This window comes from Tursiops truncatus, chromosome 7, assembly GCF_011762595.2.
Source record: "Tursiops truncatus isolate mTurTru1 chromosome 7, mTurTru1.mat.Y, whole genome shotgun sequence".
Lineage (NCBI taxonomy): Eukaryota > Metazoa > Chordata > Mammalia > Artiodactyla > Delphinidae > Tursiops > Tursiops truncatus.
The window spans coordinates 29040992-29065024 of record NC_047040.1 but is presented as its reverse complement, the minus strand read 5'-3'; the positions used below and the strand labels follow the sequence as shown (position 1 = coordinate 29065024).

Sequence of the window (24033 nt, the reverse complement as noted above, 5' to 3'; positions counted from 1 at the left end):
TTTTCACTGCTCAGATATGGAGAGACCTGGGTTTGTTTAAGAATCTGGTGATGTTGTCCATCAGAACAAGAGAAGGCATTTGACCCTAAATAAAGCCTTAGATTGCAGAAGGGAGTAAAGATCCTTCATAATAACCATGCCCACCATGACCAGAGCAGAAGACACATCCCCTATTATACCCAGCGACCTGTGTGGAGGACAGAGCAGGAGTGGTCCGCTCTTGAATATAGGTGATGGGGATTCCTAGAACTGAAGATTTTACATAGGGAAGAAACATTTTTCTGGATTTGGGGGAGCCAAGAGCTTCAGTTAATTTGGTTTTAGCGGATAAAAAAAATCAAATAGTTTTCCACTATTAAAAAAAGTTGTTTGAAGACATGATGGAGTTAATGAAGCAACTGCTCACATTATTTCTGCTGAGACATCCACTAACTGATTTATCTCATCTTGATTGTGGAAGCCTATGCCCTTATGCATTCTCAGAGACACATGACCTGCAGGAGAAGCACAGGATTTTCTAGCTCTCTTTGCAGAAGAATGAAGCCTCTGCTTGGAAACTTGTACCTCCCGAGGTTGCTGGTTCCTGCGGAGCTGGAATATGATAGGTGAGTGTGAAGCTGGAGGAGGGGCTGACTGGTATGATTTAGATTGTCTAGGTGGAAAACTTCTTTTCAAGATCAATGCAGCTCGATTCTCCCCTCTTCCTACCCATACACACCACGACGAGATAAGAATAATAATCACTGAAGTTTTATCATTGAACATTACTCTAATAATCTTTAAATAAATGAGTAGATATCTAAAAAAGATTTCCTAGCACAATGTATGATAAATACCAATAAATATGTCATGTTTTGTAATTGAAAAAAGAAAATTGTAATGAAAATTCCATATCCCTCATTTACATAGTTTCTCAGTTGGTAAATCACACTATTCTAATTATTGAGAAAATGTTTAAAATGTTTAAAACTACCAAACAATTTCACTAAGACATAATTACTGTTAATGTTTTTGAATAGATAACTACTTAGCTAATTATGTATATAGTACTATTACAAGAATTTTTCAGTTAAGTTGTATTATAAAAATTTTCCTATGACATTCATAATTTATTGAAAACATAATGCAATCACTAATAATATTCCATCATTGCTACCCTATAAGGCAGAGTTGATTTCTACTGTCATTTTTACACATGATACCATGATGAGGATCCAGCTACATGACAATTTTTTTGCTGTTATTGAAAATCTTTGATTATTTCCCTAATATAAGTTATAAGAAGTGGAAGCACTGGGTTAGAAGCTTAGAAAAATTCAAGAATCTTGCTACACGTTGCCAAATTGCCCTCTAAAAAAGTTGCATACGTTTACACTTCCAACAATAGTGTATGAAAGCACTTTTTAAGCATTTGCCCATTTGACAGGTGAAAAATACCTACAGTTGACTTATTTTTCATTTTGTTGATTTCTTATAAGGCTAAGTGTTTTGTCTTATTTGTTACTCATTTTACTGGTTTATAAGTTGCTCCTGTCATTTGCTCTTTTTTGTGTTCTTTCCCTATTCATAATGAATAACTTCTTTGAATATATATTAAACATTGTGTGTGTGTGTGTGTGTGTGTGTGTGTGTGTGTGTTGTTTCCATATAAAGTGTATTTTCCTTTATTCATACATAGTTTGTTATTCTGCACATTTGGTGTATCTCATCTGGCATGTGTGTTTATAAACAGTATTTCCTCTTTTGTTTCATAGTTAAACGAATCTTGCAACAAGCTTGGTCTCACGGAACAGAGAAATCCACTCCAATTTTTGCCCCAGACTAACTGTGCGACCTCAGCCTGTCCCTTAGCTTCATAGACGGTCTGATTTCAGATATATAAAGGGAGTCCAGGATCTATGTGATGCCTAAAGCTGTTTGGACATCGCCATCTCGCGTTTTCTATTAGTTTACTTGGTTTCATATAGATACTGCATTTATTTTCTCTTCTGAGATTCTTCATAGATCAATGGCAAAGACTTATGTAGGTCATAGGGCTTTGATTGAAAAAAAAATTAACTTATTTAAAAATATCACAAGCCTTAAAACGTACACATCCTTTGGCCTAGTATCCCTGCTTCTGGAAATTTACACTGAGAAAGCAAACTATGGAAGGAATTGTATGCACTGGGATATAGCTTTATGTACAAGATAAACAAGATATTAAATATTGTAATATTTGGAAACAACCTAAATGCCCCATACTAAGTTATGCAAATGTCAATATGTGACATATGACAATGGGATATTATTTATCCATTAGAATAATAATTATGAAAATTTTAATAGCATGGGGAAAGACATGTTTTATGCTGAAAGATGCAGAACACAAAATGTATGAAAATACTTTAAAACATAAAAGAAAAAATATGTACCAAAATGGACATTGTTCTCTTTGATTGATAATTTTTTTTCCTTTCCCTCAACTATTCTTCATTTTACAAATATTCTACAAAGAAGATGCATAAAACTTTTGTTTAAAAAAATGATTGCCAAGCCCAGGTTAAATTATGGAAGTGATTTGGCTCAGTGGGACTCAGACAAGATGGCTTCCAGTGGACAGCTGCTCATGACTGCACTTGAGGGAAACATTTCAAATCTGCTAATTCTGCTCCTTATTGACTATTTTCATTTTCATTATTATTTACTGATATAAAATAATGTCCACTTTTATATGGCTCTTACCAACTCAAAACATAGATTAGCTGCAAGTTTTGATACTCTTTATTTACTATGTGTGACATAATACTAGTCTAGAAAATCTAACAAGGATGACAAGCTTTGTAATCTCTCCTTTGATCATTTAGGGAGGTGGCCTGTTATATATATTGCATACTCCCAATAAAAGGGTAAATCTGTAGAATCATTTAGGATCTAGCACTATGAATCAAATGCTTTGAAATTGTTCATCCTCTCTGACCTACTAGTCCCATTCCTGGAATGTAACTCAAGGAAATAATCAGAAATGAGCAAAAAATCATTAACTCCAGAATTATTTACTATAAGATAAAACCAGAAAGGGAAATGGCTTTAATATCCAGCATAGATGACAATATTTATGTGCATGATGCTATGAAATATATACTTACTGTCAAACATTATGCAGTCATTAAAAATAATGTTTATAAAGAGTTTTTATTGGTTTGAGAAAATGTCTCTGGTAGAATATATAATAAAAAAGGAGGGAATACAAAATTATATATAGGTATAATCTGCACTGTATTTATGAAAAAAATATGCACAGATAACAGACTGAAAGGAAATATGCCAAAATATCAACAATGGTTAACTCAGGGAGGTGGGATTGTAGAGGATTATTCCTTCCTTCTCTTTTTTATTTTTCTCCTCTCCATACTTCCTAAAATTTCCACTTATAAGCATATGTTAATTTTGTAAGAAGGAAAAAAAAACTTTGAAAATACATTACTATCATGAAATATTCATGTAACTGTTTCCTAAGTATTTAAAATACAAAATTTTCCTCAATATTCATTAGGTCTTTTTGCCTCTTTTTACATTCCAGTCAAAATTTCATCAGGCAATCTTTGATGTACAGTATTTATTAATAATGTACCACCAAAGCATCTTTTTCTCTGTTAAACATTTTATGAATTCCTGTTAAAAAAGAATACACAAAGTACAATAATCTCTTCATTTGGTCAGTGAGATGAGACTGGTGGTAATTTGGGGGATTAGCCAGTTTTTTCCTTCTTTCTCTACATGTATTATGCATCACCCAAGTAATTGCCTACAAACAGGGAACAGCCTTTTCTAGGTTTACGGTTTAAACATTGTTTGAACTAAGTATCTGGGGTTTTGAGGTTTAAGTATTGTGTTTAATTTCATGTTAAAATGATATCAGGGTTTTCACTCAAATCCCGTATGCATCACTTTTTTTTTGCATATTATATGGACCCAGTCATTCAGTGCTGGACTTAGGAGGCATCATACTCACACATTTTGCAGACATTAGCTGGGGGAAAGCCAAATGTTGGTGCTTGATGGTGCCCAGTTACCTTTAATTTATTCCCCTCCATATTGTGAAATTGCCTGGGAATACCAGCCCAATTGAAACAAGAATCCACCAGCTGCCAGGACTGCTTTTTAGTGTAGTCACTTTCCTACGGCACTGAGTAGATGACGGTGATAAAGAAAGACTTGAACATTTGCTGAACTATGTGAAGAAATGAACCACGTCGCTCTGAGCAGCCACCATCCCTGGTCCCAATGTCGCGTGAAAGCATCCCCAGTGATCTCATTTCCTGGCAGGACAGCCAGTGTGAGGAATGAGAAAGAAGGAAGGGCTGAGAAGACTCTTCTCATTTGCTTCATTTCCTCTCCTCTCTCCATTTTGAAAAAGCACTGAAACTATTTCCCGATGAATTTATAATGCTGATACTTATTTTGTTTTCTATGCAGTCCAAATCAGAGATAGACAATTTATAAAAATAAGCTAATAAATATTTTATGCTTATTTTCTAGAGTATAGTAAAAGTATAATTTAGCCTCTGTAACAAAATCTTCACCCCAACACACTGGGATAATAGCTTCTACCTTAAGGATTGTTGTTAGAATTATATGTAGGAATATATATATATATATATATATGATATGATATATATACCTTAGAACAGTTCTGGCATGCATAATTGCTTATAAAATGTTGGTTGTTATTATTACTGGCTATACTTCAGTTTGGAATTCTCCCTCTCCTGTCCTCAGTACATTTAGTGCACCGTGTAATTGGTAATCAGGCTCTAGCTTATCATACCTCACATTTTATTATTTGATGGTGAAGTTATTTTGCTTTTCATGTGTTTATGTCTCACTTCCTTAAGTGGATTTTAAGCTCTGTAAGAAAGAAATCTATGTTCTATTACTACTACTATTATCTATTATCACTTTTGCAAAGAGTACCAAGTGCCGTTGTGTTGTTGAATGAATTACGATAACAATGCAAATGCTTTGACTGGTGCTTAGAATATAGTGCCCAATAATGGTTAACTAGTGTTATTATAATAGGTATATGTTTGCTGATTATTTGATAAGCACACGAAATGTACCCCTGAAAATTTATGTGTAAATTGAATTTTTTTGAATTTTAAACACACCAAGGGATGTATGTATTTTCCTTATAAAATGATGTTTTGTAAATAATCAGCCTCAACATATTACACCTGTATATATTTTATATTGAAATTCCTCATTCTGAAGCACTCTAGCTTACCTTTAAAAAATCAAATAAATGATAAATATTAGAAACGAATCCCTGAAAAACATGGAAAAGCATATTGCTCCTCAACTATTACAATTTTAATGACATTTGTTTCTTGTAATCTCCTTCTAAAATTCATTTCATTGTTTTAACTAACTATCTAGACAATCCTATATCATGAGCTTTTCGTGGACAAGCTAAACAAAGTAAAATTCATTTAACAATAAAACATTTACAGTTTTGAAGATAAAAACTTCTGCTAAAGTCAGATTATTAGTAGTAGTAGTAGTAACAATTAAAGTCATGGAATTTTGTAGAGAAATTGATTTCCATTAGAGTGGGTGATTATGGTACATGGTGTTAATTGAACAGATTAAAAAATTAAAATGTAGTCAATCCAGTTACTGGAGTTATGTAGATGTGAATAGAACTTGAGTTTTAATTAATTCTATCAAAATATTTTGTAGTTTGGTATTGTTTGAAGATAACACTAGTTAGATGGCTAAATTATTCTCAATGTAATTTTTATTTTCAATGTTATTGAAGCAAAATAGGGCTTTTACTTAGCTTTGTTTCGAATTACTACTGTGTTTTAACATTTATTAAGGGTTAACTAGGTTCCAGAAATTTGCTTATTTTTAAATGTAGATTAACTTATTTAGTCTTCATAAGAATCCTTTGGTAAGGTGTTATTATTCCCATTTTACAGATTAAAAAATGAAGGCTTAGGGAAAGAGTAAATATAATACCAGAATGTTCAGAGAGAAAAATGTGGGAAAATAGATGAAAGTCATTGAAACATTAGCTAATTAGATCTCTAACATGTTTCCTTGTCACTATCCAAACGTTTACACCTCAGCTTCTCCAAAATCTCACATCCTAGTGCTATTAACACAGAAATCACTTCAAATATATTTATTGGGTAAATGAATGATCAGTTGGTATGCTCTCATAATGAAAATATAACCCTACTTTTTGCTTAGGTAAAGTCTTTTAGCAAGGGAATTAGAACATTTATCCAACATTTGTGTGGCTTAGAGAGAGGACTAGTTGTATGACTTACTAGCTCTGTGATTGTTTGCAAGTTACTTAATTTCCCTTGGCTTCAGTTTCCTTATCTGTAAAACATGGACGATAACATTTCACAGGGCTGTAGTGTGAATAAATCATATAATGGGCATGATTGTGCTGGCACAATATCTGGCATAAAGGCGAGGCATTGAATAGCTTTATTAAACGGTTTGTCAAAATATAGACCATAAACAGTAATCTAAATAGGCCTATATGTATTATAGAAATTGAATCAATAATTAATAACCCTACAAAACAGAAAGCACCAAGCCCAGAGGGTTTCACTGGTGAATTCTATGAAACATTTAAGGAAAAAGTTATACTGATTCTCTACAATTTCTTCCAAAAGATAGAAGCAGAAGGAATACTTTTTAATTCATTCGTTGAGGCCAACATTACCCAAATACCAAAACCAGGCAAAGACATTATGAGGAATAAAAGATTATAGACGAATATCTCTCATGAACATAGATGTAAAAATCCACAACAAAATATTAGCAAATTGAATCAAAAAAAGTATAAAAAAATTATACACCATGTCCACTGACGGAGATTTATCCCAGATATATATGCAAGACTATTTTAACATTTGGTAATCAATTAATGTAATCCATTACATCAATAGGCTAAAAATTAAAAAATCACATGATCATATCAATAAATGCAGACAAAAACATTTGACAAAACCCAATCAATGATCCTGGAACAACTGGACATCCACACACACACAAAGTGAATCTAGACACAGACCTACATTCTTCACAAAAAATTAAGTCAAAATGGATTTTAGAACTAAATGTAAAATGAGGATAACTTAGGAGAAAACCTAGATAACCTTGGGAATAGTGATGACTTTTTAAATACATCACCAAAGGCATGATCGATGAAGTAAATAACAGATAACCTATACTTTATTAAAATTAAAAACTTTCTTCCTTCAAAAGCCAATGTCGAGAGAAGGAGAAGTTGAGCTACAAAGTGAAAGAAAATATTTGCTAAAGATACATCTGATAAAGGACAGTTATCCAAAACATACAAAGAACTCTTAAAACTCAGCAATAAGAAAAGAGGCAACCTGATTTAAAAAATGGACAAAGGACATGAACAGACACCTCACCAAAGAAGATATGCAAATGGAAAGTAAGCATAGGAAACATTGCTGGAGGAAATGCAAAATGGCACAGTCACTTTGGAAGACAGTTTAGTAGTTTCTTACAAAATTAACATACTCTTGCCATATGATCTAGCAGTCATGCTCCTTGGTATGACCCAAATGAATTGAAAACTTATGTCCACAAAACGCTGCACACAGGTGTTTATAGCAGCTTTATTCATAATTGCCAAAACTTGGAAGCAACCAAAATATCCTTCAGTAGGTGAATGGATAAATAAACTGTGGTAATCCAGGCAATGGAATATTATACAGCACTGAAAAGAAATGAACTATCAAGTCATTAAAAAGACATGGAGGAAAGTTAAATGCATATTACTAAGAGAAGGAAGCCAATCTGAAAAGGCTGTATACTGTATGATTCCAACTATATAACATTCTGTAAAAGGCAAAACTAATGAAAAGATCAGTGATTGCCAGACCACAGAAGATTTTTAGGACAGTGAAACTCTTCTGTATGATACTATAATGGTGGACACATGTTACTGTATATTTGTTCAAATCCATAGAAAGTATAACACCAACAGTGAAGCCTCATGTAAACTATGGACTTTGGGAAATAATGATGTGTCAATGTAGGTTCGTTTATTATAAAAAATGTACCACTCTGGTGTGGGATGTTGATATTGGGGGAGGTTGTGTGCATGGGGGTGGGTGGGGGGTGGACAGCAGGTATATGGGAACTCTCAGTATTTTTCATCCAATTTTGCTGTGAACCTAAAACTTCTCTAAAAAAGTAAAGTTTATTTAAAAAAAATAAACTGTTGCATAAAGATTCTTACAATTATTTACAGTATTGTGGTTAATATTTCAGGCTTTTCAGTCAGGCTGTCAGGGCTTAAATTCTAATAATACTTTCCCTGTGACTCAATTTCCTCATCTCTGAAATGGGGATAATAAGAATATCTTCTCTTAAAGTTTTTGAGAGAAGTAAATGAGATTTAAATTGCTTAACCCAGTGAGTATCTCGCAGTAAGTTTCAGTTCAATAAATCTTAGCTATTCTTTCTTATACAAATTTAAAAGTGTGTTTATCTACAACATCTTGCTGAATTATCCAAGGCTCCTTGCAAAGTGGGAATGGCTGTCCTCAACCTGCAGATGATGAAACTGCAGTTCAGAGGGACTCCATGGTACCCAAGGTCTCACAATTAGTAAGTTGCAGAGGCAAGACTCCAACACTGACTTTTGTCCTCAAGATGCTGTGCACATTGCTTCCTACTACCTTTTTCATCAACCTTCCAACCCTCATGTTATCCTGGTTTCTTCATCAATTTTTGTCTGTATTTCTTCCCTTTGCAGATCTGTAGCACAACAAAGAAGCTGTGGATAATGTAGTGAGCCCATGGAGGATTCTGGAGACATATTCCTATAACAGATACCACCCCATGGGGGAGGTGAGTATGGACACGTTGGTGGGAGCGTTGGTGGTGGTCACAACCTACTTTAGGATGGGCGAGGGATAGTTCACTGTTAATATCCATAGACTAGAGAGCCTCAGAATGGGAGGTTGAGGTTTGCCTGTGCACTGAGGTCAAGGGATTCCCAAACATCACCCCCTGGCCATCACCATTAAAGATACAAATCCTAGTGATATGAAATAAAAAGGCAAAACAACAAAAAGAAGAAAAGAACACCCCAACCAGTTTTGTTAGTGTAAACATGGATCAAAATTAAACGTTACTCTTGTTAATCAAGTCTTTAGCTGGTTTAAGCTGGGCAGGGCCCATGCGTATATGGATGTGGGACATGGGTGGTGAAGCCTTCTGATTGAATCCTATTTAGCCAGAAGTGTGGTATTTTCAGTTGGATGCAGGGAGCACAGGCAACAGCTCTCAAATGGGGAAAACTTTTTTTTCAAAGAAATATTTGTATTGCTACTAAGATAAGTTTAGTGGTTTCTAAAACTGGATACAGTAAAAAGTATATAAGTATATATATAGTGTGTGTGTATGTTGTGATGTTATGTAAAACTTCTTTTGAAGTATAAATTTCTAAAAATAGAATTACTGGGTTAAATGATATGCACATTAAAATTTTTGACATAAATGCACAAGTTGCCCTCCAACCAGGCTTTACCATTTATTTCCTCAGTATTGGGGAATATATTAATATTTTCCAGAATTTTTCTCAAAAAGTACAAGAAAGAATTTACATTTTCAGGACTTCCCTGGCAGTCTAGTGGTTAAGACTTCTCCTTCCAATGCAGGGTGTCTGGGTTTGATCCCTGGACAGGGAGCTAAGATCCCACATGCCTCTGGGCCAAAAAATGAAAAAAACATAAAACAGAAGCAATATTGTAACAAAATTCAATACTAAAGAAAAAAAAAGAATTTACATTTTCTTCTGTAACAATCACCCCAAAGTACTGAAGTTTCTTAGATTTTTTTTTTCTTAAACAAGATCCAGTAAGACCCATGAGAAGTATATGTGCTGGTATCAGAGATGAGTCACACCTGGCTTGGCCACTTGCTCTGTGACCTTGACCAAGACAGTTAACCTCTTTGTTCCTCAGTTTCCTCATACATGAAAAAGGAATAGCAGTACCTATCCTGCAGCTTTGAGAGTAAATGAAATAAACTACACTTCTACTGATTAAGCAATAAATGATAGTCAGGAAGTCTCATGGCCATTTGAAGGCTGTGTGATTGTACAATGTTTCAGAAGTGTTATACTGGATTGTTGAAATTGATAATTCTCAATCATTTATGTGTAAAGTTCAACAGGGTGTCCTAAGCTTGGGTGGCAGAGTAGATCTTTAAAGAATATGGGAGGAGGGGAGGTCATAATTCATTAGTTTAGTCTTCTAGTTTGTGTGCTAATAAAGAGCGAAGAGTTCAGAGTTCAGTATCTTGATGAAAGAAGCAATTATCTTAATTTAGAGGCAAGCAAAGGATCTTCTTATTGATAACCTCAGTCCTCCCTGGCTGTTTCAGATCTATCAGTGGATGAGTGAGATAAGGGAGAAGTACACGGAAGTGGTGACGTAGCATTTCCTAGGAATGACCTATGAGAGCCGGCCCATGTATTATTTGAAGGTGAGCGAGAAGGCTGAGAATTAGAGTCCCACTCAAGGATATTTATGTACTATCCAGAGGCTCTAGTCAGAAGTATAGACAAGGTTAAAAGAGGCAAGACAGAGAGACTTGGCTTTTCCAAAGTCTTGATTTTAAAATTCAAAACTTGGTGGGGAGGGATAAATTGGAAGATTGAGATTGATACATACACACTACTATGTATAAAATTGATAACTAATAAGGACCTACTGTATAGCACAGGGAACTCCACTCAGTACTCTGTAATGACCTATATGGGAAAAGAATCTAAAAAAGAGTCCAAATACATATATCCATATGTATTTATATAACAGATTCACTTTGCTGTGCACCTGAAACTAACAAAACATTGTAAATCAATTATACTCCAATAAACATTTTTTAAAAATTAAATACTTGTAAATGCTTACATCTTAATCATGAGGGTGGAATCATGTTCTGGAGTAAAGAGAATTTGGAATGGTTGGGTGAGACCACAGGCGTAGGACTTAAAAATAAAGTCCCAGAAGTAAGAACTTATCCCTTAGTTTTCTTCACGCTTGGCCTCCCTCGTCCCTGCTAAGACTGAGGAACTTAGAATCGTGGAGGGTGGCTGGAAAGGACCTTAGACTTTCTGGCTGAGAGGTTTCCAGCTTGTGCTCTGTGAAGGCCTGGGTGCCTCCGGTGCTCCCACAGCGGAAGGGGGACGGGGTGGGGGGCTGCATAAGGGAGAAATCCCCAGTTCACTTCTCATATGTATTTTGAGTTTTTACAAAATTTTCTTTTTTAACACATTTTTTTTTCCCCATAAGAATGTTTGAACATCATGGACAACCTTTATTTTTGGTTCCTTCATTTTATAAGGAAACAAAGACCCAGAGAAGTGAAGTGACTTGTACGAGGTCACACAGCCAGACCGTAGCATAGCCAGAGGGATAACCCAATCTCCAGGCTCTCTGCCCTTTTAACATGTGATACGATGAAAAGTGTCTGAATAACCACTTTTCCACAGGGCCAGGCCTTCTTGGCTCTCAGTTTTGGAACAGTGATTTTTCAATCCTGGCTGCTTAATACTGACGCCTGGGCCCCATCCACAGAGATTCTGAGCTAATTGCTCCAGGATGGGGCCCAGACACCTTTTGAAAGCTCCCTAGGTGATCCTACTGTGTAGGCAGGGTTGACAACAACTGCACCTAACCAGTGGTTTTCAAAGGGTGGTCCCTTGTTAGAAATGCACATTCTTGGGGGGTCTAACTACAGATCTACTGAATCAGCAACTCTGTGGGTGGGCCCAGCAACCTGTGTTTTAACAAGCCCTCCTCCAGGTCATTCTGATGCACACTCATGTTACAGAAAAACAGTGCATTTCTAACAAGTTCCCAGGTGGTGCTGATAGCGCTGGTCCAGGACTACTCTTCAAGAACCGCTGCCAAAGTAGTTTGGCATTAAGAACTAGCATTACTTTATTCACTGTAGACACATTAATTTACAAAGCACATCCCCAAATTCAAGAATTACTAACAACTACAAAGAAATCTCGGTGGCTCTGAAGTAGAATTCACCCAGGAGCCGAGTGAGTAATTGGTTGATATGTTAAGTGTGGGCCACCTACCAGCCTGATTTTTCCATAGGCCGTCAAACTCTGAGCTGAGTCAGCCAAAAAGACCTCTAAACATCCTTTGCCTAGGATGTATTTTAAAGAATAGAATTGACACATAACGAGGAGGCAATAAAGATAAACATATGGTCATATACATAGACTCATAAATAAAAGGGGTGATTACAAGAGAGAATTAAAGTAAAGGGTAGATTAGGAATTATGCCAGGAGCTTTGAAAATGGGTGAGGCTAAAAGGGAAAACTTCCTTGAATATGATGAATCCAGCCCATAGTTATTTCAATTCGTAAGTTTCTCACAGATATAGAGGGAGAGCCTTCATCAGCCCAGCTCCCAAGAGCTTCCAATGAATAGCATGAGTCCAGGCCATTTACAAACCAAAGCAAGATGTGACTGTGACAAGCATGGGCATGTTCACAGCTTCTTCTCCACCAAAGAGAATCCGTAATTGCCAGGTTCATTCCTACCTATCCCACCTCTGAAAGAGGAGGAAATCTTTCTTTCTTGAGTGAGTACAAGAACAACAAATGGGGAGAGGAGAAAGAAGATTGGGTCAGCTGGGACTGCAGGAGTCTCTAAGGAAAGAGGAAGGTAACGAATGTAATAAGTATCGCAGGAGATTATGCATTTGGATGCTTTCACAGTTTCAGGAAGCTTAAATGCAGACTGGGGTTCAGTTTCACTACCTTTGAGTCATGCACGTTACCACTTGTGCACTTTACCGCTCTGAGTCAGCCCTGTGTGGTAAGGTTTTATAAGGTTTATGAAGATTTAGCCTCTCAGTTTGTGGTTTATGCGTTTATTTAAAGTTAGGGAATAATTTAGGATATGGGGAAGACCAGGCTTTGCATGTGGTACACGGAGGTGTCAGCTTGTGGTCCTAAGAACAATAGCCAAGGTAACCGCAGGAGGCGGTTGGCAGCATGGCCAACAGAAGGGTCATATTGGTGGGTGTCTCTGCCAGCATCCTTGCCTCATCCTTGAAACCACAGAGTGGAAGGAGACAGGTACCTCCAGGGGAATAAAACAACCTGATAACTTTGCTTGGTGGCCTCAATCATAAGCCATTGTTTGATAATGAAATATGAATGTCTCCCCCAGATCAGCCAACCATCCAATAACCCCAAGAAGATTATCTGGATGGACTGTGGAATTCATGCCAGGGAATGGATTGCCCCTGCTTTTTGCCAGTGATCTGTGAAAGAATAAGTGTCTTTCACTTTCTCATAATGGTTAACCACCCCACAAAATACCTGTCATATCTCGGCTTTGGAAAGCAGGTTTCTTTCACATCTTGGCAAGGCAGCTCTCCACTGAGCTGCTCCTTCACCCCAAGGGAAATGGAATTCATAAGTAGCTTCACTGAAAACTGAGCTAGTTGTTCTGTTCTCTTTCTAATGCACCCAAAATTATCTTTATTGGAAGGTAAACAAATCTAAATGGAGAAGAAAATACATCTTGGAAGTCAGAGATGAGTTTGAATCCTGGAGCTCTTTCTAATAGTCTTGTGCAAAATTTCTATCACTAGGACCCCTAGTTTTTTACCTGCAAAAGGTGTATGAAATGACTACTTCAACGTAATCATGAAGAGCACACAATTGTGTGGATTAAGAGATTAACACATGGAAACTACCTGGCACCGTGAATTCTTGCGTATTACCTATATCCCTCCTTTGAGGGAATAAGAAAACTTTAAAATTAATATGAGATACTTTTTGTGTCAGTCTTTTCAGAAACCCAAACATAATTCAACCCAAAAATTATAGTTCTCAAAGTGTGGTTCCTAGACCCATAGCATCAGCATAACTGGGAACTTGGAAGAAATGCAAGTTCTGGGTTTCCACATCACCACCTCATACCTACTGAATTGGGGCTGGGGGTGGAGATGGAGGGTAGGCAGGCTGTAATTTAAAAAGTCCTCCAGCAAGAAAAGCCAATGCAATAAGAAGCCCACGCCCCACAAGGAAGAGTAGCCCCCGCTCGCCGCAACTAGAGAAAACCTCAGCGCAGCAACGAAGACCCAACGCAGCCAAAAATTAAAAAAAAAAAAAAAAAAAAAAAAAAAAGTCCTCCAGGTGATTCTGATGCATGGTGAAGTTTCAGAAAGACCGCCATAACGAACGGGACAGTTGAGGCAGGATTGGATGGCAAAGGTTGGATGTTCAGTCACCACTTATGATTAAGTTGAAATTGTTAGAAAATTAAGAGAGAAAAGACCTCTTCCCAGGATCATTCCAAATGTTTCTCTATTAAATATCCAGATTCTACAGAACTATAAAGACAACTCAAGGATAAGAAGTCTCCTTAAAAACCTGGACTTCTATGTGCTTCCGGTTCTTAACATAGATGGTTACATCTATACTTGGACAACGGTGAGTACATCGAGTTTGGTCCTGGGATGGGTTCATGAACTAGATCTTGTCTCAGGTTCATTTTCCTGACCTCAGTCACTGCAGCTATAAAAATGTTTTGGGGCTTCCCTGGTGGCGCAGTGGTTGAGAGTCCGCCTGCCGATGCAGGGGACACGGGTTCGTGCCCCGGTCCGGGAGGATCCCACATGCCGCAGAGCAGCTGGGTCCGTGAGCCATGGCCGCTGAGCCTGCGTGTCCAAAGCCTGTGCTCCGCAACGGGAGAGGCCACAACAGTGAGAGGTCCGCGTATCGCAAAAAAAAGAAAAAAAAAAAGTTTCTAAATCATACCACTCCATAATTAAGAGCCTCTGTTTCCAGAGACTATGAATTCCTCCCCCTCCCCCACCCCGGCTCCCCCAGCCCTTCGTGGGACCCCTTTCTCTGTAACAGCCTTTCTGGCCCGGTATGTGAATCAAGCCCTTCCCTCCCACCTTGTCTGGCGAAACAGGTCTTTATCCCTATCTCTACTCATCAGTCTTCTGCTTCCAGAAATGTGCAGAGACCATCTCTGATGCACCTGGAACAGCCTTTTCCCATCTGCCAAGCTATTTCCCTTTCGCCCTTTATCACTTGGACCTAAAATAATGACTCTCTGAAGTTTTCCTGATTAAGCAGATTGCGTCCACCAGGCACTGTTAATCTGCTTGTGAGGGAAAGGCCAAACTACCCCTCCAATTTGATGGTTTACACGTATATACACTTTGGGTTGTACAGATGTTCCTGTTACTGGGGGTTGCTAGCCCATCTGGGGGACTAAAAATTATATGCACAAGTTTCATAATGTTGAGGCAATTTTTCCAGACAATCCTAAGGAACCATTTTTCATATTCGAGGACCACCCATCATCACTAACACTGTGATTCATGAGACCTTAGAATGGCAACTTCCCTATGTTCCTGTTACAGGATCGGCTTTGGAGGAAATCCCATTCATCCCATAATAATGGCATGTGTTTTGGGACAGATCTCAATAGAAATTTCGATGCATCTGGTGTAGTTAAGTACATGCTTCGTAGATGAACTGATGAATAACGACACACAAAACAAATGGAGCAGAGAAGCCAGAAAAGAGGTGAATTACTAGAATTAGTACTATTTATATATATACCTTTTGAAATAAACATCTAATTCTGTACAGCTTTCTGGACTTCCTGGTCAGTGTTACTCCCTCTAAAGAGGTGATATTATCTATACAGTAAGAACAGCAACACTGAAATGCAGGACTCTTTTCAAGTGAGACTGGCTAAAAAAGGGCAAAGAAGACCTAGACCAGTGTGAATATTTTTGAAATCCATCACTTTGTTTTAAAATATACGAATTGTTATAAAGGAAAATCAGAGAAGTATCCTTGCAAATTATTTTACAGCAGGAGGGCAGAAGTAAACAAGGCAAACATTTTCTTCTCCTTAAGGCAGTTTCATGTTTCTGAATCTCAACAAGTCCAATGGATTGGAAGCAAATAGAGGTACGGATGGTTAAGAGCAGTCTGGTTAAAAACCAGATGGGAAAGGTTAACATTCAGACTCGGCGGCCCTGTGGTATTGAAAAAATTGCTTCATCTCTAGGCTTTAGTTTTCTCTTATTTTTAAAACGTGGCTCAGAGTAATACCATCTTATCAGTAGGTTGTTGTGGAGATTCAATGAGATGCCACACAGGAGGGGCTTAGCACAGTGCCCTGCATGTAAAAGGTGCTCTGTTGTTGGTCCTTATTATTACTGGTGAGAAGGACAGACTACAAAATAGCTTTTTGTGTTTTTTTTTTTTGTCCTTGCGAAATAGCTCTAATGAGACTCAAGCCAGTAAGACAGCAAGAGATGTACTTAGGGCAACAAGACTATAACAGAGTCTGACCCTGGAACCCGAGAACAGGTTCCCAAGCATTTGTTTCAGGGACCACCAAAGGTTTAAGTGAAAGATTACTGAAAATGCCATTCCATTTTGCATCTTCCTTCCCGGGCCACATAAGCAGGGGTCTGTTTCTAAATCTGCACGTCCGTCCTCCTGCCTTCCTGAGTTCCTCCTTGAATGACTTATTTTAGCAGGACAAAATTAGACAAGCAAAGGCAAGCCTTAATTCCACCCACAGATGTCCTGAGCAAGGCTGGCTCCTTGACCTTGGTCAGTGCTAAACGGAGATCGTGATGCCTTCCTTGGGGTTTCCTGTATGTTTCAGGTATCGGTGCATCTCACAACTGCCAAGATTTAACATTCTGTGGGACAAGACCCATGTCTGAACCAGAGACTAAAGTTGTTTCCAGCTTTATCGAGAGCAGGAAGGAGAACATTGCCTGCTTCCTGACCATGCACTCTTACGGGCAGCTCATCCTCATGCCTTATGGCTACACCAAAAATAAATCAAGTAACCATGAAGAACTGGTAAGACCATTGAGCCAGAGCCTTGAGAAGCCTCAGCACGACCCTGCCTTCCTTCCCTGATTCCCATTTCTAGGGTTTTGGCTCCAGCCTCGCTTTTGTTCCCTTTGCTTTTCCTTATTTCCTTTCTCCTGCTTTTCACACCTTGCCAGACGCCTGCTGGGAAGGCTTCAGGTTAAATGCTGCCTTACCTGCATTAATTAACTACCTATTTCAAAAAGTGTCAAGTTGGGAGACATCTTAGGTATTCGTGTATAATATAAATGAGATGATTATGTTAATAATCTGCAGGAATGCGCTTTCATTTCTGTAAATTCTCTTGAAGCTCCGTTCAGCAATTATAGCTTTTGAACCGTGCTTTAAAGAACTTCCCAGCTGTTAGTGGAATATGGCATATCTAAAATAACACGGCTAAATAATATCTGCTCTCTTCTCTGCTAAACACAATGCTTTATTTTCTTCTAAACTATGCCTCTAGTATTTGCCTAGGAATATTTGTAAGGGGAAGTGCTAGTGAAATTCAAGCTGGGGCAGGGAAAGTCTGCTTTGTCTTATCCAGGGTCCTTCTCTGAAGCTGTGTTTACCCAAGTGCTGGTGGGCAGAATTGTTGAAAAGGACTGGGCTCTTTGCCTTTTTGTGAACCTGAGAACAATAGAACTAAGTCAAAGAAAGGGTCAATTTATAATTGTTGTAGTTATTTGTTATCTTTTCTTAAAAGTTATTTTTTCAGTTTTTAGTTGTGGTAAAACATACATAATATAAAATGTACTGTCTTAACCATTTTTAAGTGGACAGTACAGTAGTGTTAAGTATATTCACATTATTGTGCAACCAATCTCCAAAACTTTCATCTTGCATCATTGAAATGTCTCTACCCATTAAACAAAAAATCCACATCCCCCTTGTCCCTGGTAACCACCATTCTACTTTCTGTCTCTATGAGTCTGACTATTCTAGTTACCTCATGTAAATGGAATCATACAGTATCTATCTTTTTGTGACGGGCTTATTTCACTTAGCATAATTCACACCTGTTGTACCATGTGTCAGAATTTCCTTTTTTTTTTTTAAGGCTGAATAATATTCCATTGTTATGTATATACCACATTTTCTTTATCCATTCACCCATCAATGGTCATTTGAATTGTTTCCACCTTTTGCCTACTGCAAATAATACAGCTATGAACATAGGTGTACAAATATCACCTTGAGATCCCATTTTCAACTCTTTGGGGTATATACTCAGCAGTAGAATTGCTGAATCGTATGGTAATTCTATTTTCAACTTTTTGAGGAACCATCGTACTGTATTCTACAGCAAGTACACCATTTTCTGTTCTTTCCAATAGTGAATTAGAGTTCCAGTTTCTCCACATTCTCACGAACACTTGTTATTTTCTGCATATCTTTAAAAAATTGTTTTTTAAAACAAGCTCCTCATTATCAATAAATGCTGGGCTGGATAGGGGCTAATCTTGCTCTGTTCTTAAGATCACAGAAGGCTGGTGGCCCATTGGCTCTGTCATTCCTCTTGTCCCTCTCCCACTGGAACATCACCCATAAAACACAGGTCTGGGCACTAAAAGAAAAACCACTATAGATCTTTGCTGAAGGCAGCCCTTCCCCCCAGAAGTCAAAAATATCTGTCAGTACCCCAATGTCTTTCCTGCAATTGTTTTCGGACATTTGTACTACGTGATCATTTTGCAAGAGGTGGAGATAACATTTACCTATAACTTTAAAAATTACAAAGAGATTTTATGGCCATTACTTCATCTGATCCTCATGACAATATAATAAGCTCATTTTGGAGATGTAGAAATTAAGACCTTGAGTTAATTATATTTCTAAAGTCCCTGTAGACAGTAAATGTTGGAGTCTGGGCTTGGAACTCATGTCTTTGGACTCCAGAGGCCACATTCATCTGACCACAGAACACTGCCTTTCTCCGCTCAGGAAGGGTTTGCAACTTCTGGAAGCTGTCATCGACTTAGATGCCCAGTCCACTGTGTCCTATATCCTCCTCATTTCTGTGCCAGAAGTTCTATTTCTTCAGTAAAGAAATGTACAGAAACAGAAATTTTAGTCAAGAAGCCCAGAACCCTCCTTACTTCCCAATTCCTGTGATATTTGCCATAAATGTTTACTTTCTGCTTAAAGGATTCTGTGACAAATACAAATGAACCACCTAAGTCAGGCCATTATAGATATTTGATGGGACAGGCCTTCTAACAGCAGAAAAAAAGAGGTCTATATACTCCGGTATTTTTCTAGAGAATTTAATTTCCTTTTTAGGTTCAGGAAAGCAGTTACTACATCTCCGTTTTTGCAAGGTTTGTATTCAAATGTCACAGGGTCTTGGACTGCTGATTGGCTGTCTCATTAGAGCCCTCTGGCCACAGAGGGGGCACTGGCATTGCCGTTACCAGAAGGTGGAATTCGAAGATGGGAATTACTGGCCATCCTCAATACTCTGTGTAGAGACTGGAAAATTGAATTGAGAAAGATTGCTTCAATTCTGTATCTCTTACCGCCTTAGGTGTTGAAGAATTAGCATAACATTCATCACTAAGACTTTTCCATAAAAAGACTGAAAATGTTGCCACCATGTATCAAACTCATAAAAGCTAGTTAGCAGTGTTTTTAGGTTCTTAGTGATAAGCTTTGATAGAGTACACAAAGATAGAATCACACCAACTGTTCAAGGAGTTTTCCATTTCTGGTATATTTACAACCACCAGAGACTAGTAATTAATCTCTATGTATTTACAAAACCAAAAATTTGTAGAAATCTTCATAAATATTATACTGTATGATAGACAACTTGGCAATCACTAAGTAGGGGAAACAGAACTATATATACCCTCATTCTAAACTGCTCTGGAGATTAGAATAGTTATAAGAAATCTAATGTTTCAAATGCTGATATTCTTTGCATTGGAACCCTTTCCATATCAGCCCCTGTATCCCATTCCAAGCTCCATCCTCCCACACCCATGCCAGGGCCTTAATCAATCTTTTTGAGTGCTTGCCTGTGAATATATGTCTACAGGAAATTCTCTGGGCCCAGCGAAGAAGTTATTAAGCAGGCATGATGTCTTTAACAATGTAAATTATGCACTACAAGCAAAGGGTTTTTATTATTTTGACTAAGAAGGACAGCAGAGCAATTGGCTTTCTATGGCCTTGCAATATAGTGTCAAAAAGAAAGAGAAGAATAATCAAGAGTTTGACCCTTTGAGATAGAAGGCAGAGTCTAGGGGAATCTTCATTTCATCTTCTCAGAAAGGACCAAACCCATAAGCTAAGGATCACAACTGTGTGCTTATCATATATGTTATATTTCTTACTCCTATCTACTTGCCCATGGTAATTGCTTGTGGAATCATTAAAAAAAAAATCAAAAGTTCTTTTGTCAATAAAGAAGAGGAAACTGGGAGACTCTTTCCCTCCCCACAGCCAAGATTTGAGGAAAGGGAGCAATATAGGATAAAATAAGTGAAGGTTGGCAGTGGGAAGAAGAATCATGATCTGGGGTGAGCTGCAGGAAACAAAAAAGAATGCAAGAAACCATTTGAATAGAAAATGTAGCCTGGAGCTGCTCCATGTAACCCAAATTACAGTTAAGACCAGTTAACATGGAGTTTCACTCAAAGAAACACAGGAACACATGGGAATTAAAAATAATTAAAAGCAATTCATATCTCTACCAGAGACTCTCAAAGAACTTCAAAAAGGATGTAGTTGCTATTTGTTAGCAACTCTTTCTCTAGGCTGCATGCTCTTAATTTCACTCACACACAGCAGCTACCCTGAATCCTTTCTCTCCACTCTTCATTCTTATTTCCTTACTGGAATTTCTCTCTCTAGAAATCCCCTTTCTGACTCTCCTTTCCTTCTTATAATTTCCTCTTCTTTCTACAAACAGCTCTTGTACCTCTTCCCAGTGTACTTGTACTTCTTTAGCCCTTCCTGCCCATCATCTCAGTTCTGGACAACGCAAGCCCAGCAACTAGGGCAGACACAGAATCTCTTTACAGGAAGAGAAGGAGAAGGTAAAACTCTTAGTAGTGAGTGGAGAGGAGTCAAAAAGCTTGCAAATATGTTTAATGTTGAATCTTAGCACACACACAGAAAGTGCAAAGTCCTACTGCTGCACAGGACCCCATAACCACTTATTACCTCTCCTAGTCTTCCTTTTGAATTTCACTATGCCTATCCCCACTCTAACCAGACACCACCTTGTCACACCTTGGGATTCAGTCAGACAATACAGGACCAGGAAAAGAGAGACAGAATCTAAAACTAGATCTGTCACTGGTCAGGAGAAGAAGTCAAGGGAGCTGACGTACCTGTAAGTGTAGTCAGGCTGCCCTCAAGCGTAAAGCAATTGTAGATCCAGGCAGGGAGTGGCCAAGGGGATTTTGGTGGTGTTTGTATAGACCCCAAGGGGAAGTAGTGGGATACACCATCGGGTGGGTAGAATATAGCATTAGGGAATCTAGGGTAGGGAATACTTAGACTATCAAAAGGTATGCAAGGAGATTTATCAGACAGTCAATAAATATAACCAATATACTTGGACCTCAGTTAGTGACTCTGATCTCAGGAAAAGGTCTGAAGAGAGCAAGGCTGAGACCTTAGAAATCATCTAGTTCTGAAGGATTTCCAATTCAGTAAGGTGACATGGGGGTAGATAGAAGGAAGTGTGTCATTTTCTGCTCTGAAAATCTATGAGCCTATGAGAGATAAGTATCAAATACCTTTAAGGAAAAACAAGAGAGAAGTAATAAGGGAAGCATGAGCAAAGGGCTATGGGAGAAAAAAGTGGGGAGAGAGAATCCACTTAGGGTGCTCAAGAAATGCCTATGGAGAACTTAGCATTTGAGAAGGTTCTTTGAGTTTGCGTAGAATGTCAACAGAGAAGAGGTAAGGCATCCCAAGTAGAGGAAATATCCTGAGAAAAGGCGGAGAGGCTGAGGAACATGGGGTATGTCTGAGCAACTGTGGGAGAACTTGAGTTTGACTGTAATCTAGGGTGGGATCTAGAGAATATAGTGTTGGAAATGTGGGTTAGATCCCTATCGTAGAGGATCTCAACTAGTAGACTGAGAAGTTTATACAAATGCAGTGGGTAACTGAGAGTTATTGAAGGTTTTCAGCAGGATCATTATGATTGTCCTGCTCTACAAAGGTTCACCTGGAAGTCAGGGAGATCAATCGGGATTAAGGATTGGCAAGAGGAAGGAAAACCTATTAGAAGATGACAGCAGTCCATTTCAGAGTTAATAAGACTGAAATAGGGTGATGGTATTAGAAATGCAACTTGGTAACTGTTTGAGAGAAGAGTCAAAGATGATTGTAGGAATTTACATGTTGGGGGCACATGATAGGTCAGAACTATGAAAATCAAAACAGCCTTATTAGTGGAGGAGATGATAAAATTGGATAGGAGTATGTTGAGTCTAAAGTATCAGAAGACTACCCAGGTATAGATGTTCAATGGGAAGTTAGAAAGATGGTCTGGAACTCTGAGGATGGATTTGGACAAAATAGCAAATGCTCTGAATTGTTGGATTTATTTTTAACACCAGATATCTGTCTCTGCATTTCCCACCTACAGATCCAAGTTGGACAGAAGGCAGCAAATGCATTGAAAGCAAAGCATGGAACCAATTATAGAATTGGATCTAGTGCAGATATTTTATATAAGTATCTTTTTTTCACCTCTTCAATAGTATCTAAAGCACAAAAGAATTCAGTGGACTTTGGAGACTGGAGTGGACAGGATAGAAGAGTTCCTCGGATCAACAGGAAGTTGTACAAATCAAAATGACCAGGGATAAAAGGGAGTCTGTACAAATCCAGAATTGTGCTCTCTAGGGATAAGGTGTGAGCTAAAAGCAAAAATTAATACACTGGCTCAGACCAGTACTCCCTCTGGCTTCAGTTAAAAAGAACTGGCAGGGAGAAGGCACAGGAGTTAACAGGAAAGACATTTTCCAGTGACCCTTGGTCGGTTGATTCAGTTCCCAGAGGACCATCAGGCAAAACAGGTGGGGCCTGGAGTTTAAAAAAAAAAAAGGATTTAGTTGAAAGGAGAGTGCATTGCTTTCCCCATCCCCAAGCACCCCCTCCTCCACCCACTGAAGGGCAACCGAGATGATATTTTCTTAATATCATCATTTTAGTGATATTGGTCATTTTGTTTCTGTTCCTTTACAGGTCAGTTGAATCTTATCTTCCAATATCAGATTGTCTTGTCTTTGATTCAGCTGAGAAACTTTAACCAAACCTCTGCTATGTGCCAGGCATGATGCCAGGCATTGTGGGGATAGATGTGCCAGGCATAATGCCAGGTATAGTGGGGATGGTGAGTGGAGACAGAAGCGGAAAATGTCAAGGAGAGAGAGAAGGCAGCTATTCATAGATCCTAATATGAAAGAGTTGATTTATTTTGCTGGGTTGAACTTTAGTCCCTGAAATGGCTGTAGAAATCTGTCCTTTCACAGAATAACTTCTAACTCTTCCTCCATATTTTCATTTGTAGATGCCATTTCAGGGTTTTCATGAGACTGGGCTTGGGACATTGGGATCCCCTTCTCATATGCATTTGAGCTGAGGGACATATGGGTACATATGGGTTTGTCCTGCCAGAAACTCAGATTCAGGCCACCTGCGAGGAAACCGTGGAGGCTGTGCTTTCAGTCCTGGATAATGTGTATGAGAAATACTGGTATTCAAACAGTGCTGGAAAGGTGACATCTACTGCTGTGGTGCTGAGCTTGCTGATGTCCTTCATGTTTCTTCTGTAGGTGCATCCTACCTAGGCCTGCTCAGCCCCAGAGACGTGGATATAGCTGCATGAAAGGTGTTTGAGGCTATGGAGGAACCAAATAATTTAACTAGAAATACTTTCTGTTTCAAAAAAGATGAATCATCTTTGCATTTTAATGTTTGTTCTGCTGGTAATTAACTGTTATTACTTTAGTAGACTTTAATATTAGTTAGTTATTGGTACAATAATGCCACAAACCAAACCACTCTACAATTCAGTGACTCACAAATCTATAGGTCAGCTAGGAAGTTCTGCTGATCTTGG

General features: G+C 38.2%; 1 protein-coding gene across 1 annotated transcript; it reads left to right on the top strand.

Annotated features, from left to right (window-relative positions):
- Positions 1 to 537: 537 nt before the first annotated feature.
- CPO (carboxypeptidase O) lies at positions 538 to 24033 on the top strand. Its single transcript, XM_073807886.1, is given in 10 exon segments — positions 538 to 628; positions 8816 to 8892; positions 10432 to 10533; positions 13249 to 13356; positions 14409 to 14519; positions 15464 to 15575; positions 16732 to 16934; positions 22555 to 22639; positions 23482 to 23558; positions 23561 to 24033. Coding segments are annotated over 10 exon segments (1152 nt in total). The 3' UTR covers positions 23747 to 24033.